Source organism: Psittacula echo (genome assembly GCF_963264785.1).
Source record: "Psittacula echo genome assembly, chromosome: Z".
Lineage (NCBI taxonomy): Eukaryota > Metazoa > Chordata > Aves > Psittaciformes > Psittacidae > Psittacula > Psittacula echo.
The window spans coordinates 100,392,992-100,413,457 of NC_137742.1; the positions used below are offsets into that span (position 1 = coordinate 100,392,992).

The window sequence follows — 20,466 nt, forward strand, 5'->3', positions numbered from 1 at the left end:
AAGTGAAAGTTTCAGCTGCATGCCCGTAATGTCCTTACAGCAGTGTGACGACTGGATCTGACAGACACATTACATGTGTCTGCCATTACATGTCAAACTATGACTGATCACACAATTTCCACAAATATCTACCCTTCTGAAATCATTAGTTGCTAGGGAAAAAAAATGTAGAATTCCTTAATTACTTGTGACATAGGTAGTGTTTACTATTTACTAGACAAAAAAGATACAGCCTGAACAATCCATTCTAGAATGTTGATAAACTATCATCACATGAGTTTTGTGTACTAAGGAAGTATATAAATCAGAAGACAAGGACCATACCTTCTGCCTCTAAGGAAGAACTATTTGACTACATAGTACAGTGAAAGAGGAAAACAAAGGATTAATAAATTCTGTAACGAAGTAAAAATCATGCAAGGAGGTAGCTGATATAGTTTCTTTTTTGGTATTATCTCTGCAACTATAATTAGGAAAAATATTAGGAGGCTAGGCAGACACCCCTTTTCAGTATCTTGGGAGCATTAGAAAAGTACTTCAACGAAAGCTCTAGTCCAGGTTATGAGAACAGTCATGTGTCCAGTTGTTACCATATTAAGGCTGTTGTTAATAAACTTGATTGTCAAATAATTCTTGGAAAGTATGTATTTTAGCAAATAAATTTTGTTTCCCAATATATTATAGAGAACATCCTGAAGTTACATAAATCAGAGAGAATAAAACACCCTTGCAGCTATACAGATGTTAAACATTTTTATCACTGTAATTATTTATGGCACTGTATACGTGAGGGATTATAAGTGGGATTTTTCAGGTTGCCAAAACTGGATATTCTGTACTTCACTGATTGATGACAAACTACATTGAAATATTTTATATGGATTTATTTCATTATTCCAGCTCAGTCCTCAATGGATTTTATGTACTTCTCATAGGCATCTTCATTCATCAGTTCATCAAGTTCAGCAGGGTTTTCCACAGTCATCTTGATAAGCCAACCTGAAGTTAGGAAATGAAAAACAGTTGCTAATATCCTACAAGAAAGATTCATTCATGTCTGTTCCTTAGAAAAGTGCCCCCAGTAGGCTACAAGCCCTCTAACACTGGTACAATCAACAAGATTTCTTGTGCAGGCAAAACAATGTTTTAATATTTTTTTTTTATAAAATGAACAAAAAAACCTGTCATAAGAAATGGCCTTTAAGCCAGACCAGCTGTCTAATTTAGTACTGTCTGACAGTGGCATCAAGGAGACACTGTCTAGAAAGACAGCCTGACCTCTTGGTATCATGAGCTGCTACAAGAGCAAAAAAGGAATGTGATGAAGGGAAATGGATTTAAATGCAACCACAGTCTATGTCTGAAAAGAACGCGGTGTAAAACAGGTGCCAGCAAAGACCAGACTACACTAATGCTTTCATGTTAAATTCTATTGCACTTGAACTGTATTCAATATATTCCATTTAAATCTTCACACCATTAAACAGAAAGAACTAGGAACTGAAGAGACATTTTTGCTAGCAAGATCCCAGGTGGCATTCATTATCCAAAGATAAAAAATGACATCTTACCATCTTGATAACAGGATTTATTGACGAGCCCTGGATTATCTGCAAGGGCATCATTAATTGCAGTCACTTTTCCCGAGAGAGGAGAGTAGAGTTCACTAGCAGCTTTCACACTTTCCAAAGCTCCAAACTCATCTGAAACACAGAATATGGTGGAACATTTTTTAAAGAAAAATAAAAAGCATTTCACATTTTTTTTAGTCAGACATTCTGGTGATGACCCAGCCATTGAACAGTGTCTGGATCTTGAGCAAGGAAAACTGTCAGAGATTGAAGTCACCAACTTTGTGACAACAATTACCAGTATTAGATTTTATTGTCATGCTAGTAGCTAGCTGGCTACTACAGAAGGGATGGAAATTTCTTACATGTAGTCTGATCCTTTGGCTAAAGCCCTGCAGCATATGGTTTGATATCAGGTTAGAAGGAACCACCTCCAGCTCTTGGGGCAAGAGACCTAAATAAACCCTCTCACTACAATTCAAACCTTTTTATATATAATTTGGTTACAAAATAGACACAGCCACTAGAAATGCCAGTTTTGTTTCAGAAACACTATTGAGTGCTACATTTGCACTCAGAAAACACCCATTAGTATTCACAAGCACCACGATGGAATCACCCAGCTGCTGTTCCCCTTTTTTCTGTTTTGTAGTCAGTTACAGAAACAATGCCTGGAGCAGTGTTAGTCCTGAGTAACTCCAAGCCACAAGCAAACAAGACAGAGGCTGGAGGAACACAGAGCTGTCACAAGAGCAGATAGGCATGAGCAAGAGGAATCAGAGAACAACATGTTCTGAGAAAGCTTGGAATTAGACTAAAGCCAGAATAAGTAGAAAAGATCTAAATGGAAAAGAAATTCCTTCAGATAAGACTACAAGTTGGTTAATTAAAGCCCTAAACAAAAAGACCTTTTGTTTAGGGTTTCACCATTCAGTGTGATGTACTAGATTTGGCCAAAACAGTTCTATATGAACCTATTCCACAAGTAGGATGGCAAAAGAGAGGCCTGCTACTTTACCACAGTAACTCTGTTTTCTTTTTCTGCAATCTCTAAAGCTAATGACCGCCTTTTCTTCATATACTAGCGAAAGAGCTCTCTGTAAATACAGGAATAGGCTTTTATTTTCTACCTGTTAGTACCCACCCTGCTTTAACGTACAAAACTACACAACTGAATGATTAAAAATGTAACAATTTTTACATTGCTAATGAGCAAAAACCTATGATTACAGTTGATACCCCAAAATTACTGAGTCTGTATGTTCATAGAAAAATTACAGCTTGATACCAATTAGATGCTTCACATTGTACAACTCATGAAATGCCTAAATGCAGAACCACAAGCCAGCCTGAACATTAACAAGTCCAAATTAAAGCATAAATATTTAAAAAACAGAGCATAGGTAAAATCATTACCAAAAAACCTCAAATATTTTTAAAATAATTTCTTCACAGTTTAATAAGCAGGTATTTTCTGCTACCATGCATGGTCTGACAGTGAGAATTTGAAATAAAGCTCTCTTGTAGAAATAACCTGGATTTGTTTCGCATCCAGATGATTTGTAATGGTATTAATGACCATAAAGACTACTTCATAAAATTAATCTCTGCAAAGAGTGAGTGGGATGACTAGAATACTTACTTCATTAGAAATTAGAGCAAAAACTTACCATGTTTACTCAATTTTGTCCCAATTTCTGGAAGACTACAGTAAACAACATCTCCTAATGCCTCCTTAAAAAAAAACAAAAGCATCAAAGCATATATTAAAGAAACTATACATAGGAGAGACCTGATACATTAGCTCTAGAACGTGTATATAAGTAATCTCTGGCTCTAAATTTAGTTCTCATTCTTTTAGGAATACATATTTTTCCACTTTTTCTTTTTCAACATTTAACTTGGAAAAGAATGCTTTGTTATTATGACCCAAATGCCCAACTACTGTTCATCTATTACAGTGTTAATAACCCACAGGCTGTTACAAGGCATATATACATCAACTGATCTTCACACCAGCTAAAGTAACGACTGTTTTAAAGGACAACGTTCCCAGCGATTGGAGGGAATACCCTTTTTGTTACTTCCAGTGCAGTTTGAAAGAAAATGCAGTGTTTCCTCTCCAGAGACATGGACAGCTAGATAGTTTGTCCTGACAGACCTAATGAGGAGCCTTATCACCACAAGAATCAGCTCAACCAGAACAGGCACCTGCCTCTTCACTGACAAATGTACCCTATCTCACAAAAGACTAGAGATCTTACAGTGTATTAGTGTTACTTAGAAAAAACAGAGATCATGGGAAATGCTGCTTGTCCTACAAAGCATTAATTCCACTTCACTGATAGCTTCTCACATAACATTTTCTGAAGTTTCACATACAGTGAATCTTAACCTGAATTTGCCTGTGACCATTCCAAATCAAGTACTTGCACGAGTACAAAACAACCCAGAGGAATTCCTAACCTAGAGTAATACATATATGCCATGTTGTACTATTATTTGCAATTCTTCTTTAACCAGAGGGATTGCATCATATTCCTGTTCAATGGAAATTTGACGTAAAATGTGCACAATATCCGCTATGTAGTCACAAACTTCCCAGGCCTGTAAGAGCTCAGGTAATAGAGGGGGTTTTGAATGCTGCTGAACCACTGAATTTCTCATCAAGTTCAGCTCTCCATAGGCTCAATCTGAAATGATTAAAAATTGATCAGGATGCTGAAGCAATATTCACTTCACAAAAAATGTGACAGATCCAAGTCCAAAAATCATGCCTAACAGAGAGCATATGCAGTTAGAACAGTAAAAAACAGTAAAAAAAACTGTCCAAGGAGCAAGGACAAGAGCAGGTATGCATAAATAAATATTGCAGACTTGGGTAAAGGGGGAGGGATCGATACCTGTGCAAAATTGCTGATTCCTACTGTTCCAATGCCATTTTCAACAGATATCCATTCATGCTTGTCTGTGAATTTGCGGGCTAAAATGAAACAAACTTGATATTTCAGAAATAAGTGACATTGCTCACTTAGATACAGTAACATATTTGCACTGTCAAAACTGTGCTTGTTTTTTTAGTGAGGTCAATTTTGTTAGTTTTTCTTGTAAAACAGGATATAAAATTTACAGAAGCATTTTGTTCTGCTCGTGACATTCTTAGTGATGCAGTAGAAGCTCACTAGGTGTTCTGCTGAAAGTATTCTACGACATGCAATCATCTAGAGACTGATAAAACACAGGAGCGAAAGGAGTAGTTCTACTTCAAACAAAAGTCTAAGTCTGAAGCATATGTGTACTCATTCTTATGATGGCATCATGGCTTTTCAAGCATATTTACTGCTTGTTTCTGACACCACTTTATTATTACAGCGAAGGCCAGTGTTAATGATGCATTAGTAACTGTCAGCCCTATAGCATCTAGTTCAAAGTACTTACAGAGCCATGAAGTAAAAAAGCTGCAGCCTAGCAAAAGGGGTCGATTCCCTTCCCTCCCCTGACATTTCCTATAGAGTCTATTTCTCCCAGTTTAATGTTGTCACAGATCTGTGTAAAATTAAGGCAAATTGATACAGACCAAATTAACAAAGCTACTCATCCGGACAACTTAAGAAAATGCGCTTGCTGTTACTACTGTTACCATGAGAACACCATGGTTATTCTGTATAGTTTTAAAATCAGCATAATTAAGACCCTGTTCAGTCTTTTCACAGCAATCTGGCAATTCTACGTGTATTTTAGATCTATAACATTTGAGGCAGCTTGTACTAGCTTTTATTATTAGAATTTCTTCCTATAAAGTCATACGGAGAAACTTCAGAAGAATTAACACCTCCTGTATGAAGACAGGCTGAGAAAGTCGGGGCTGTTCAGTCTGGAGAAGAGAAGGCTGCGTGGAGACCTCAGAGCAGCCTTCCAGTATCTGAAGGGGGCCTACAAGGATGCTGGGGATGGACTCTTCATTAGGGACTGTAGTGACAGGACAAGGGGTAATGGGTTCAAACTTAAACAGGGGAAGTTTAGATTGGATCTAAGGAAGAAGTTCTTTACCGTAAGGGTGGTGAGCACTGGAATGGGTTGCCCAGGGAAGTTGTGAATGCTCCATCCTTGGCGGTGTTCAAGGCCAGGTTGGATGAGGCCTTGGGTGGCATGGTTTAGTGTGAGGTGTCTTTGCCCGTGGCAAGGGGGTTGGAACTGGATGATCTTAAGGTCCTTTCCAACCCAAACCATTTCATGATTCTATGAAATAGGCAACATTTTTCTCACTGACATTTTACCTGAAACTTTTCTTACTCTGAGCATTTTCAGCCTGGTTTGTCTGCTTTCTCAGTTCCATGGTTTCCACATGGAACTTCCCCCCATTTTATTAACTTATTTTTAATTTTCACTTGTAGCACCTATCCAATCAGGCAAGGGATGTGCTAGAAGCTGGAGAATACAACTTAAACAGAGCTCTCTGTGTGATGAGCACCAGAATAGCACAGCTGGAACTTCTCTTGAGTTCCAAATTCTCCTCTCAGGCTCCTCCTCTAGGCTGGAATCCTTATGCTGGCTCGAGAAACTACACTTGTGCAAATCCTTCTGCATAGTCTAAACATGAAGGAAAACAGAAAATCTCATTATAGAGCTGCTACAATCTTTCCTCTCTAAGTCAGTCATATTTTGAGCTGTTTCAGTTGTAGTGATCTTCTCATTTATGTCTGAACATGTTTAAGAGAAGTAAGTCTCAGGTAAAATGGTTTATCTTTGAAGATGCTCCAAGTTTTACAGTAGAGCAATATATGTTTTTGCAAGTATAGTACACAAAAAATTTAGAGTAAAATGCAAATATTAAGTACTTTCCAATGAATCCTCACTCCAAAACCCCAGAGAATTTCAGGTAGTGCTATTTCTACCTACAAAAATCCCTCAGGATACATTCTAATAAATAGAAGAAATCAAAAGTCTTAAATCGTTTTAGGTCAAGACATTAAACCCACAGGAATTTCTTTGGAAATGAGTAATGAACCGTAAGAATGGAGAATGACGCAATCTCAAACCAAGCTGAATATCTGTGACACTACATGTCACAAAGAAGCCAACCACTGTCTTTTTTTTTTTTTATGCAGGATAACAATAAAGCATACGATTAGTTTATAAGTCAAGGTTAAAAAAATTAATAAAAAAAGAAAACCAGAAGACTTCCATGATCAGTTCAGAACAGAGCAGGTAAAACATTCTCAACAGTTGGATGAGCACTGAAGTTCGTTGTAGGACAAATTAAAAAGTTAGACTTGAACGATTTTAAGCATGCAAAAAAACCACTGTAAATAAAGGTTAAATTAAAGAGTTAATAAGTAATCTCAAAATCTGACCTTCGATCTTATGTAATCAGCTCACTAAATAAATAAAATTAAACAAATATGAACTGTCAAAGCACACCACGTCTCTTCTGTGAGCATTCTTTTCCAGGAAAGCAGCAAAATTTACTCTACCTTCATTCATTTCAACAGGACCTTGGTATCAGCTTAACCAGCACATTCTGAATTCAGACCCTCATTTAACTTAGCCTCCCTCTATTAAGTATTTCATAAATACATAAAACTCACACCTCTACAAAGAGGCATACAACATTCTTCCTCTTTGCCTAAAACACAGTTTATGGTTTTGCTTCAACTTATAGCTATAGAAAAACAATGGGTATATTAAACAATTAGAATAGTGGAAAAAGCTTAGATTTTGACTCAATTTGCAAGTGGTGACTAATAAATAACATTTCTCTCACTTGGTGCAGAAGACAGTTAAAAAGATAGTCTTCCAATCTATCTGGAAGGAAATTTATGACCTTTTCTTAGTGGCAATCATTTCTTTTATAGCATATTGTCCTCTTTACCTTTTCAGAATTTGTTTGCTGCGGTACCACTGACTATTTTTCAGACTTTCATTCAAAGTGAGCTTTGACAGCAGCAGATACCTTCAGAATTAACTACTTTAAGTGCAAAATCACACCAAGCACCAATGTGCAACCCCATCTCCTGCCTTACCCTTTCTGTAGCTGTGCTGCACAGGAGCTGCTGAGGCAGAGCCAAACTTCTTTAGCTCAAACAGCCCCAACGCCCTAAAACCCTAGTTTAGGTTCCGTGTCAGCCCACCTAAACTAATTGCTGCCGGCTTTCCTCCTCCCGGCTGTGCCTCTTTCTGGTCCTGCTACTGATGCTCCTCAGACAAGGATCCTGCTTTCCGCTTGACAAGCTACCCGCTTCCTTTGTCAAGTTCACGTTCTCCATGCTCGCTCCGCAATGCACCCTGGCTAGGGTTGGAAAGTGACACTTGGCTTTTTGCTGCAGCATGGAGAGGAGGTTAAAAGTTTCCTGCCAACTAACGGAGGCGAACCTGCTCCTCAGGGGAGGAGGCACCGGGAGGGTGTCAGCACCAGGGGCAGGTGAAACCGCGATCTCATTGCCGCCTGCGGCTACAAGCCCTCGCCGGCTTTCAGCCATCTTGCGGGGCCCTCCCGGTCCCCACACCGGCACCCGGGGTGAAGATGTCCGGCCGCAGCCCCGGGGGGATGCAGCACCCCGCTCCTCGCAGGCTCCGTGCACACCGCACACGGAGCACTTGTGCTCTCCGGGGCCGCGCAGGCAGAGAGCGACCTCTGGGGCTGCTCCGCGCACCGAGCGGGGGGCTCACCTCAGGCCGCACCGGCTGTGGCACCGCTCCCCACACGGCCGGCCCGGCTGCCACCGCAGCCCACCCTCCCCTCCTGGCAGCTCTGATAGAGCGGGACCGACGGCTCCCCAGAAAGCTCACCAGACAGCACCAGCGAGCTGGTGGCCAGCCTCCTAGCCGCGGGCATCCGCGGCGGCGGCGACAGGCGAGGGCAGCGCGGCGCCAGGCCCGGCCCGACTCGCCGTAGCGCTCGCAACGCCATCTTCACCGCGGCGAGGGGGCGGTGCCGAGCACGGCGCCCGCCTTACGGGGGCGCGTCAGGGGCGGCCGTTACGGGTCCCCTCAGGGCAGCGGTCTACGGGGGTCGCCATTTTCCGTTAGAGCTTACTCAGTGGAAAGAGGGTGTTTTTAACCCAAACCGTGCAGTAAACGCTCAGTGTTTATTAAATACAAGTCTAATGTACGCTCACGCACGACGCTTTGTCTTAGGTTTAGCGTTATTTTTTAGCTAATGCTCCTAAATAACATGTCAACTATGGTTTATTGGTTGAATACCACGTTTCAGTCACGAGCTATGGTAACCTAAGTCAAGCGACTTTAGCTGGTAGTTAAAAAGTAAATCTTCCACCCTCAAAGTGGCTTTTCTATGTGATTATTATTTAATCATTGGCAGGTTGTTCCAGTTGGTCGTTGGTGACTGGTGTCTCTTCCTTCTTGCATTTAATCCCGAAGAAACTGAAAAGTTTCATTAGCATTAGGTCAACAATTTCCTCTTCTTCTGAAGCCTGAAATAACAGTGAGAAGTAAGTTACTTAGATACACAGACCAGAAGTGAATACAGCCTCTGCTAAAGCAGGAAAATGCCATAAGAGAAGATCACTATTTGAGGTGAGATAAGCTAACTTTCACTCCAGCAAAGCATGAGTTAAACCACAACTATGAGTAACTGCCAAAGCAAAACATCATGCCAGTATTTTTATCAAGACAAAAGTCCCAGATGGACCAGATGAGCTTTGAGGCCCTTTCAAACCTCCTGTGCTGGGATTCTATGAACCTAGGTGAGGAAATTTGGGGTCTGCCAAGTCCCATGGAAATCTGGTTACAGGAGCCTGGAGTTCCCTTAGTGGCTACCATACAGCTAGTGGTGTATACATACAGTGAGCCACCCAACATTGCTGGATGAAGTAAATGAGAAAAATAAAGAAATCTTGTTTTCTATTGTCTGTGTCCTTTGTTTTCATCTCCCTTGACTTTATTTAAAACATGGAATTTTGGACAGTACTGGAGTACTAAGCTGGATTTTGCTGTGTGCTGTCAATAGCTTAAATGGGTCAGACACAGCGACACCTTTAAAAGGAGCTGTAAAGTCCTCATGGACTTAGATGTCTGTTTTGACACTGATTTCAATGGAGCCAGGCACAAGTCTAAGACTTTTGCTGGATTTAATAAGTGAACAGAAGGCTACAAATCAGATCTTGTGCTGAATCTGAGCAGGGATTTGCCTGAACAGGAATGGACAGCGTAAATCTGGAAAACCTGAAGTGTGATTTATAAGTAAATGAGTAACTTCTTAAAAGTTGGACTGAGTTTACAAGGGTTTCATCCAATGGTGGAATACCTAAATCACGAGTAAGCACTGCGCAATAAATGTTAAACACAAAGGGAGAGCATAGATGAACATACCTGGTGGTGCTTCTGTTCATCACTGAAAGCAACCAGAATCACTGAAATGAACAGATTCAGTACCACAAATGTCATGAAGATTATGCAGGATCCAATCAAGAAGGAGCCTAAAATTGGATTGTAGTCCAAGACCTATAGTATTCATAATGTAAGACATTGTACATTGATTGTAAAAAGAAACCAAAAAGCATACATACAAGCAGTTAAGACACAGTAAGGAGTTTGTCTCTCTGAAAATCCTCGTGGCTAATTATACTAGATGTATTATGTATATGCATTTTCTTCTCTAGTCACTTTCCTATGCTGATAGAATATTTTATATCTATGATATGTGAATATGGGTAATCTTTGGGGTTTTTTTTTAAGAATTTGCATTTGATTGTGTTGGTGTGAAAGTTTCAAGTGAAGGGTTGACAAGCCTGGAGGCGTGTTTATGCACAGAACAGCTCCATCATGCTTCAGCTTTCGAAGTATAGATGAAATCTCTGTATGCTCTTACTTTATTTTCTTGTATGCTTTACAAAGAAGCCCAGTCAGATTGTCACAGACATAAACTAAGCATTGTGTAAAAATAAAACCCTGTAATTTGCATGTAAGCCATATCCTAAGAGTATGTTTTGATTATTAACAACATCAGTGGGAAGAACATGTGAAAAACTGTGTCCAATTACTGATCTTCAAAGCTACCCATACCCTGTTTTATCTGTGGTATAAAAGCGTCCGCCAAGGAGGACTTCAGAGTCAGAGATGTCTGTAAACTGGCTTAATCCACAAAGAGCTGTTCGAAAGACATTGTAATGTTTGAAAGAACTTAATGGAAATTTCAAGAATAATAAAACCAAATGTAAAGTTCCCTTGTGGAAGGCCTTGCCTTTCTTGGAAAGCTCGTGAGTGTGTGTTCATTTCTGTCCGTAGCTTTCTAAGGAAATTACTGAAAAGTTTCTGTGATCAATAAGTAACCTATCTAGTTAAAATGTGAGCACTTCTGTCAATGCAAGGTTCATTCTGCATCTGAGACTGATACTCAAAATGGGATGTGAGATACATTTTGCCGGGGGTCTTTGTCTTGATGAGAAAAGCTTTAGGAAGCTGTGGAGCTTCCAAAATTAGATTAATTTCTAGCACTAACTGAAAGTCTTTCTATTTGCTGGGTCAAATCACATTTGATAGCTGAGATGCCAATTATACAGTGATAAACTTTGAAAATTATAGGTGATACCTCCTCATAGTTGAAGATTCCCAACTGAAGACTGACCATGGTCTCTGCTGAATTAAAGAGAGTTTTGTAAGAGGAGAGCTTCCAGCCGAATATCAGGTTTGTCTGCAGAGGGAAGAAGACACACCTTGTGTCACGATCTGAGTCCTTGCTGCAAAATCAGCTAATGACTGCTGTATGCAGAGGAAGCCATCCCACCTCATTATCAGAGCCATGAAGCTTTTCTGTAGTTTGAGGGGTTTTTTGTTTGTTTATGAACAGGGGAAACACCAGATAAGGTCACAGAAGACTAGCTTAGAACCAAGAACTGGGTTTACGCTTCCGGAACTATGTTTAACTGTAAGACCTTTTATCATGGCTACAAGAATGTCATATCTGCTCACCCACTATATATGTAAAAAAATATGCAAATACATGACAAAACGTCATATTTTAGCCTACCTCCATGAAGCAGATTTATCCATGCGTAATTGACCAAATTAATCGTAGCCACAAACACGTACCTTTCAGCACGTAGATCATTCCAAATAGGCAACATTCTTGTTTGCCCTCAGTAACCAAGATGCTATTTTCTTAATTTGCAGGCCTACTGTGTCTGATTTATATGAGGGCTGCTGCAGTCTCACGTTTTCTCCATCGCTCTGCCGCTTTTTTTACAGCTTCATCATTTGCATGATGTGACAACAGGCTTTGCTGTGGAACTGATCTGATCACTTGCTTTGCCTGTGGCTACACCAGTGCCTAAAGCTACTCAGTTGCTAAAGTGTCAATGCTCGAGGGAGAGATGAGGAATGTGAAGTCAGGCAGTGTGAGGCTGCAGCAGGTCCCATTTGTCACAGGACTGCCCTTTATAGGACAGTTTGGATTTGGCTCAGATGATTTCCACATTTCCAGAGATTTTGCAATTGAAATGTACTGAATTTCCTCTATCACTCTGCCAGAACATTTGCACAAAACATTTCAGCTAAACCAGTAAATATACATAAACAGTTACAATCCAACAATTCTTTAATCTTGTTAGAATTAAAATACCATTTTATTTGCATAAGTACTCCTGAAACAGGCAGAAAAATAATTATTTCCTCTTGAAAACTAGTCAAATAGAAAATGACACTTGCTGCACTCTCCCAAATTTAGGCTTTATCGAGAAAATTTTTCTATACTTCCTTTTTTTGTCACACCTATTACACTGAGATAATCCATTTTTTCATCTCAGTGTTTGGTTTTCGTACTAAAGAATTGGGCTCCAAGCTGCTAACCTAAGATGTAGATAGGCAGCTTTATTCAGTTTAAATTTTCAAAGCTGTGTTGTTTTCACCATTCAGAAATAATTAACTTGACAGTACGTGGATACAGACTGCAGACAACAGAAACCACAATGATACTCACAGCAATGGAATAAGCGAGGAACATGATTGCAATAACAGTGATGAATCCAGAGATATCACCCCACGCCCTCCTTAGTGTTGAAGTGATCATGTTTATTTTAGGATTGAGCCTCAGGAGATGCCACAGTTTCACTGTGGAGAGAAGCACTAGGAACGCAATCAGGTAGCCAAGAACTGCATCGGCTCTTGCTGTTTCATTAAAGCTTACGCAGCTGATAAGAAAAAAGAAAAGATGTAGTAGACCCTGCGTACAGAAGCCTTTAAGTGCATGAATGAGTATGCTGGAAAATCCAGTCACTCTGTCCTTGTTTCCAGTGGCGAGCTAACTTGAGTTCCTGCTTCAATGTTCCCATCTGTACTTCCTGCTGTGCGCACACAAAAATTTCAGTTACACATGGCAGAGCTTTTTATCAGTGTTAGCTAGAGCTGAGAAAGGGTTTAGGCTGTAGCCCAAGTACTGCTCAGTTTTATCAAGTCACAGCTTAAAGCCAGCTAATGCAAACTTCCTATCAGAATCCTGACTTTTAGAAAGATAGATAGGTTCTTCTGTGCATGTATAGCTGAGAGGATGGTGTTGTGCAGCAACATGCAGGGGGATGCACTAGGTGTGACAGGATTAGCCAATTTCCAACCAGTTGTGTGAGAAGCTACTGTAAGGTAAGACGTAAAAGATTGAAGGTCAGAACTGTGATCTGTGGCTGAATTTGTGTTAGCTGAAAGAAACTTGGTAATATTTACTTACCCTTTATAAAGGTAGCACATTGTGCTTTACGATTTTTTTTACAACAGAGGTGACCACAAATAGATTTTATAAATGTTGTATGCTAATACAGGACATGACGTATGCCTAGATGATCTATGCATGCTGCAGTGGCAAGAATGCAGCTGTCAGGTTAAGGGAAGTGTTTGTTCTTTCATTCAGCACTTACAAAGTGGCATATGGAATATTGAGTCCTGTTTTGGGCTTCCCAGTGCAAGGAGGACATAGAGTCCAGTAAAGTGCCACTGGACTGGTTGGGAGTCAGGATGTAGGACAAGAGAAGGATGTTGGAGCTGGGTCTGTTCAGCATGGAGAAAAGAAAGCTAAGTAAGACTTCTGATTATAGTCTGTAAATACCTAGTCAGTGTTCATAGAGAGGATGTGCAATGAAAGGAGGAGAGACAACAGCCACAAACTACAGCAAGAGGAATTCCATCTGGACATGAAAAAAACCATGTTTTTTTATTTCCCACAGTGAGAGTGATTCAGCACTGGAACAGGGGTCCAGGGAGGCTGTGGAACCTCCGTCCTTGGAGATACCCAAAATTCAACCAAACAAGGCGCTGAGAAACCTGATCTAATTCCACAGGAGGGGATTGGGGCTGTGACCCCCAGAGGTCTTTTCCTTCCTAACTTATCCTGTGATTCTGTCATCTGTTTCCTGTGTTGAACATTTTTTAACAGATGTTACCATTTTCCACTCTGTATTTAATAGGCCATTACTGTCTTCTAAGCAATTGTTGATTGGGAAGAGTGCGATGCAGATAGATGGGAAACTAGCAGCTAAGGTAGGGACTTGGTGCTCAAGTCTGCTGCATTTTATTAGAGCAGTATCAGAAGAAAATCCTGTTGCTGACACACATCTAAGCCCAGAAATACTTACATGCTTCATGAACATAGCCATATGGGGTAGCATTATCTAGCACAGACAAGCTGCTGTCTGGGAAGATGAAAAATAGAATTGTTTCTGCATAAGTAGCACCAACAAATATTGCACTAAATAGCATTAGTACTTACTCCTCTTTGTGTTCCTGGTAGTAGCTGATGTCTCTGGTCCCAAGGATTGTCCGCTTCACAAACACTGACAGAGCACTCCAGCTAATCAGTATGATGGTCATCTCCAGGAGATTCCACTTGCTCTGGTAGTATCTCCATCTCTGAGTCTTCATCAGTTTTCCCTGTGAAAAGAACAGCTTTGCTATTTCAGTCTTGTGTCTGTGTATCATACAAGACGCCTCTGCAGGTCTGTCCCTTCTGCAGGAAAGCAGACTGTTGCACATCAATAAAGCTACATTTTACACTATCTTTTCATTATTTTTCTCAAAAGAAGCATTCCATCCAAATAAAGTGTTGCCTTCCTATTATTTAATACAGATACAGTATCTGATTCAATCTTCCATTGAAGTCAAGACTTCACCTCCACTGAAACAAGTCAACAGCAGTGCTCCTGAAATCACGTACAGCCTTAAAGTTTTTGTAAGTGAAATCAAAACCAGACATGAGATGTTGCTATCAACTGACCTTTCTATTGGGCCTCACCTGTATGATCATGTAGTACACAATAAAGAGGAAATAAATTACTTCTGCTGCAACCACAAAGATGTGGAGACTGTTGGTGTATGGGTAAAGCTGGACACTTTGAAGCTCTGCGCTTGTGAAGAAGGCCCCTAAAAAACAAGCAACATTCACCTTGGTGCTCTGTTAATTACATCTTTCTGTTTTCATTCAAACAGCTCAGTTCGTCAGTAAGACTTCTATACTCACATTCACTTCAGTGTGAGACTGAATCCAATTACTAAACTAAGATTCATACTTGATTATGTGAGTAGCCTTATAAGTGTTCTTTTAAATTTTCCTTGAATAAGAATTTCGGTTGATGGCTTTTAGAGTGCTAGTCTTTCTTGTATGACAGCAATCTCAGCAGGGCTGAATTTGGATTGGACTACAAATACAGAAGTGAGGAGAAGCTGGAGATGTAAATCTGAATCTCATTCTCAAAAGACACTGGGCTCAGTTTTGAGGCCTGGTTTGGGCATTTTGCAATAGTGGAAGGGGCTACTGCTCAGATTTAATGCTTTTCTATGCCTTCAAACCAGAGTCTAGTTTCACTATTTCCTTTGTTGTATCCAGGTTATGTATTATATGATTACACAGCTATATATTAGAAGTCTTCTGGAACAAAAAAGACAGACTGTTATTTGTACTTTTTTGTCTTAATTTTGTATTGATTAGCTGAAATATTGGTAAACATAATTTTTCTTGTTCCTGTCGTGTAAATTCTGGAAATTAAGTTTCAGTATGTTTTCTTCCTCAGCAGATGACCACAGCATAAGTAAACATAAGATATTCTGTTATGGTCTGTATTAATGTGATACTACATTTTCCTAAGTGGCTTGTAAGTTTTGTATTGATTCTGTTACGAGTAGACTTATTAAAACACTTCTGTTTACTGAATAAAGTAGGTAAACATTGAGAACATGTAAATCTACCCTCTATAGGTGCATTGCTTGCTGTGTTCAGGAATGTGTAACTTACAAAAGGTTCTCACCTAAAGCATTGGTTTCAAACATCAGGCATACAATGCAGAACAGGTTCACATTGGCATTGTAGACTGTGAATTCAACAAATACTGCTCTTGTGAAGGTGTCTAGCCAGACGTTGTTGAAAAGGTACTGGAGAATTCTGCATAAAAATGTATAGTATCACATGGAGGATAGGGTTTTTTTGGATATACTCACAGAGAAAAACAGAGGTAAGATTTTAAAGAGGACATCTGGTCTATCAAGTCTGGGTATAGGGGATATTTTTACTATTAGTGTAGGTTTCTTTTTGGCTCTTCTGGAGAAACAGGTAGCAGATATTGGCCAGTGCTAAACCTGAGATGCCTCAGGTATCCAATCATTTACCTCATATAGGTTAAGCGTAAAAGGTTCTGAGTTGGGATTCTGGTTGTTACCTACCGTGGAGCAAGATGACAGGATCATAAACCACAATGATGGCACCACAGTAATATCTACAATATTCAGCACAATGCATAGCAGAAAAACTCAGAATGCAATCTGAAATGAATCTTAACTAGGGTAAAGAGCATCACTGACACCACAGCAGATATACCAATAATTTACAAGAATACAAGTGATACCTGGAGGCATTCTTAGGATCAGTTCCTAGGTGGATCACATATCCCCCTCCTCTGTAGATGGCAAGTTTGCCCCAGCTGGGCTGCCCTCTCAATTTGGACTGACTCTGATACTGCCATGCTGAGCTCAAGTCAGAGGAGTTATCAACAACTGAAGTGTTCCAGCGCTCCCCATAAACTGATGTATCTTCTGTTTTTGTGGAATATGGAGCATGGCATTCCTGAATTACATGCTGGAGTTTGGGAGAAATAGGGCAGGTGTCTCCTTTCACTCTTACTTGACGAATTCGAGCACTACCCACCAGCTTGGAATTGCCATCTGTAATGAATCCTAAACAGGAGATGGAAAAGAGCAGCACTGGCAATATGACAGAATTACTAATATTTCTTAATTTCGTTCATGATTTGCTGGCACATTAACATTTTGCTATAGATTCTTTACTGAGAAACACTGTATGCAAAATAGTTATGAAAATTAAGCCCTTGTGTTGATTTGAACTGAGTTCTTAGATTACATCCATATGTAACAGAGGTCAGTATCACTACCTGTGTTTTATACAGAAGGAAAGTGAGGCCTGGAGAGGAAAAGGGACTTGCTTTGAATCACACAGCAGAGTACCAGTACGCAGTTTTCATTTGGCCAGAGTATGTCAGTGCTTGTCATGCCAACAAACAGCTCTGCTAATGTATTTCAGTATTTACTCTTAAATGTGAGCTGGAAAATGGGCCATATTTATTACTGGGTATGTCTAAGGAAACACAGGGATATTGTATAATTAGCCTTCACAGTGACCTAATGCATGATGCAAACAGAGCTCTCCTGAGGAAAAGCTTTATAGAGCCACCTGTCTGCCATTCTTTTTTTGGATTACGGGAAGAAACTCATGTAAAATTGAGGCATATATGTGAATATCTGCAAAAAGTATGTAAAAATTTATAGTGCAGAACTTTTGGTTTATATGAAATATAAGGAAAATATCAGAGCACATTAAACTTGGCATCAAGCTGTAGGGTTTTTGTAATTCATGAATATTCATATTATAAGAATCTATCCTAGCCTTATACACTCACGTCTCCTTCTCCAGTCAAATATGCATGTGCAAGTAAGGGATATGTATTAAAGATAATGTTTCAGAATCTGGCAAGCTGAAGTGAAATAGTGTGACTCTGCACCTTTATATGATCCATAAAGATTTTTGACCAAGGTAGTGTTTGCCCATGTGAAAAAATCCTGATAACTGTAGACATTGTGGAATCCATCTGTAAAGCTGTTCTCAATGTGTTTGTTTAGGTAGTAGGAATTGGGATCTCTCTGCCCATAGGCAACAAGTAACAGCATCCATAAAAAACCCAGATAGGCTGGAAAAAAACAAGAAGAGACAATGCATGTGAGCTCAGATTTAATACTGCTGTTCAGAAGAGATTGCAGAGATGGTTACTGCTTATTATCATAACTTACTAGGTTAAGGAGATGCTTTGCTAGACTCTGACCAGTACTAATGAATTTACACAAGCTACTTCAATGTGCTGCAGTTTAAGCATATCACATTTGGAATGGCAACTGTAAATAAAATGAGTAGTCTAACTTTGTTCCAAGTAAAGTTGAGGTAATTTTTTTCCATTGTTTTTAGAGGAAGTAAAACTGGGATTTAAATCATTATCTGTAGATACTCTCTGCTTTTAGAAAGATGGCCTCCATCTGATTTGTTTTGTTTGGTTTTTTTTTTTTTTTTATTTCAACTTCTTATAATGTTGACCTCCTCATTCTCCTCTTTCTAACTCTTCTGTAACCTCAAGTGTAATCTGTTTCTTTATCATAAAATCAAGTCTTAGCCACACTTTTATCTCCAGCTACCCAGCTAATACTCTCACCTCCCTTCAGCTCCAGCTACCACTGAACAGCTGTCTCTACACTGTAATGTCTGGAAGAAAGCTAAAGATATGCCAAAACTTTTTCACCCAAGAGAACAATATTTTCACTAATGTAAAAATACCAATGAATACTACTGAATACATCAAGATAACATATGGATAATACCTAGGATTTCTCTGATGAGGGCAAATGCTTTCTGCTCCTTTAGGCAGCTGATTTTCATTTTCTCCACATCAGCTGCAGGAGGTGGCAGGTAAATATTGTTTCTACTGTCCCGTCGGGCTCCGAGGAGAGGGTGTGAATCCCCTGTGGGTGAGAGCAGTAACCCTGGAATTAGTCAACAGATTGTCTATGTCCTGCTTTTTGTTTCTTTTAACATTGTAAGTTAACATTTCTCTTTAACGCTTTCCCTTATGAAGGCAGGGAATGTGATTTAAACAGTTAGTATAGTAAGGCAAACAGGAGGAAAGGAGCTCACAAACACAGTGTGTTAGGTTTAGGAGCAGATGCAGTCCAGTCTATCTCTAGGCTGAGCATCTCAGAAGATGATGTATTCAGAGCCTAAGGCTGATCAGGGAGGAAGCCATATATCAGGATTCTTTGCTGTGCTGTAGGACTCCTGTCTGCTGGTGTTAGCTTTTTTTAGACATGATTGTGATTGCAGAATCCACTGATTAAATGGAGTAATACAGATAATTGTGGTTGTGGAAAAGTATGTGAACTGAGAACTTTCATGAAAGACTTAAAGGAGGTGAGAAATTTCCCTGAGAGGAACTTCTAGATATGCTTGCCAGATAAAGATCTGCCAGTCTAGTTGAAGAGTGTATTTTGTGCTGCATCACATGTCTATTTTCACTAGGTTGTGGAATAGTTACAGACATGAATGCTGAGATGTCTGTACAGAACTAAAACAAGCCTCCTTGTATATCTGTTTTTCCTTACATCTGATGTGAGAGTAAAATATTTAAGCGTGGTTACTGCATACTAATAGCACTAATTCATTCATTTTATTATAGTGGCTTCAGTCAGTTTGTCACATTTTATTATTTTCTTTTCTAGCTGTTACTTGAACACTGACAGCCTGAAAAGTGATTTACAATTCTTGTGATTCTTGTACAAGAATTTACAATTCTTGTAAGTTCTGAAAAATGATTTACAACTCTTGTACAATTCTTGATCTAGTATGAAACAATATAGGAGAATATTTTTTTCCTGACATAGGCAAGCCAGGGATGCAGGGAAGGAAGGAGCTGGGTATCCTAGCAGCAACTATGTCCTCTAGTAAAAGGGAAAATCTCACAACAAGGCTAGGGGAGATTGTGCGTGTCTATGTGCATTTACAGCAGTAAAAGGATAAACAAGAAGATATTATTCTTTTGATCCAGAACTTATGTTCATAAATCTTTTTCACCTTCTGGTCTCTTCCATTAAGTGTTCTACAAGATTTATCCAGCGTACAATGGTATGGATATGTTCTTTGTATGTTCTTCAACTGGCACAAAACTAGTTATTTAGGTTTGTTTCCACTTCCATGTTGATCTTGGGAACGCTAATAGGTAGGCACATAGAAATCACAGCTCTTGTGGATTTAGTGATTTCTGCTAAGATTCAGGTATATAAAGACAAACGGTGAAGTTCTCAGTTGAGCTGAGTCACATATTTGTGCATAAAGTACCCCAGAAGTTTGCAGAACACTCCCTTTAGTAATTTCTCACTTTATAGGCAGTTACCTGGTGCAGCTAAAGGCCCATCGACAGCTGTGTTTTCTTCATCCTCATGTTCTACCTTCTTCAGAACCAGAGCAAAGAAGGCAGCAAATCCCAGCACCTGGAAAGAATTAGCTATATACTCACCATATGGCCATTTCATATGAAGAAGCTCAATTTCTGACCTGGATCCCTTTGGATCCAGGCACTGCAAGAGAACAAGTGTACTTTGGCTTTGTTGAACTCATCCAGTTGAAGCTGATAAACCAGAGAACAATGCACAGCTCTCATCCAGTTAAACTGACTTTGCCATATTATACATTGTCCCTGATCAGAAACGTCATTGCCTTTTAAACTCTGACAAAACAAGGGAGATGAAACTAATGGAGTGAATAGCAGCAAAAGTCAACAGACCCCTCTAAACCCCCTACTCGCTCTTGTTTTAAGGGCAAAGACTTCTCATTTTACATGTTAAGTCCTGT

At 39.6% G+C, this 20,466-nt stretch overlaps 2 protein-coding genes across 2 annotated transcripts in view; both read right to left on the reverse strand.

The window, feature by feature from the left end:
• Nucleotides 1–895: 895 nt before the first annotated feature.
• On the reverse strand, nucleotides 896–8,482 carry GCSH (glycine cleavage system protein H). Its single transcript, XM_080638252.1, has 5 exons — nucleotides 8,361–8,482; nucleotides 4,475–4,554; nucleotides 3,242–3,305; nucleotides 1,572–1,703; nucleotides 896–999 (listed from the first exon to the last, which is right to left on the reverse strand). The coding sequence occupies exons 1-5, from the start codon at nucleotides 8,479–8,481 to the stop codon at nucleotides 902–904; spliced, it is 495 nt and encodes a 164-aa protein (XP_080494378.1). The 5' UTR covers nucleotide 8,482; the 3' UTR covers nucleotides 896–901.
• A 396-nt stretch (nucleotides 8,483–8,878) lies between these two features.
• The window catches only part of PKD1L3 (polycystin 1 like 3, transient receptor potential channel interacting), a gene marked incomplete at both ends in the record, with an annotated part of 40,925 nt that continues 29,337 nt past the window's right edge, over nucleotides 8,879–20,466 (reverse strand). Inside the window, 11 exons of the mRNA XM_080638392.1 lie at nucleotides 8,879–9,004; nucleotides 9,903–10,034; nucleotides 11,122–11,223; nucleotides 12,508–12,718; nucleotides 14,284–14,444; nucleotides 14,806–14,933; nucleotides 15,815–15,948; nucleotides 16,409–16,736; nucleotides 17,579–17,764; nucleotides 18,444–18,584; nucleotides 20,009–20,105. Of these exons, the coding sequence (XP_080494518.1) occupies nucleotides 8,879–9,004; nucleotides 9,903–10,034; nucleotides 11,122–11,223; nucleotides 12,508–12,718; nucleotides 14,284–14,444; nucleotides 14,806–14,933; nucleotides 15,815–15,948; nucleotides 16,409–16,736; nucleotides 17,579–17,764; nucleotides 18,444–18,584; nucleotides 20,009–20,105 (1,746 nt within the window). The remainder of the gene's footprint in view (nucleotides 9,005–9,902; nucleotides 10,035–11,121; nucleotides 11,224–12,507; nucleotides 12,719–14,283; nucleotides 14,445–14,805; nucleotides 14,934–15,814; nucleotides 15,949–16,408; nucleotides 16,737–17,578; nucleotides 17,765–18,443; nucleotides 18,585–20,008; nucleotides 20,106–20,466) is intronic.

Coding starts and splice junctions, on each gene's coding strand:
- GCSH (XM_080638252.1), bottom strand. CDS start 8,481: ATGGCGTTGCGAGCGCTACGGCGAGTCGGGCCGGGCCTGGCGCCGCGC. Junction 4,555..8,360: donor CAGCTCGCTGGTGCTGTCTG/GTGAGCTTTCTG, acceptor GTTTCATTTTAG/CCCGCAAATTCACAGACAAG. Junction 1,704..3,241: donor GACAAAATTGAGTAAACATG/GTAAGTTTTTGC, acceptor TCTGTGTTTCAG/ATGAGTTTGGAGCTTTGGAA.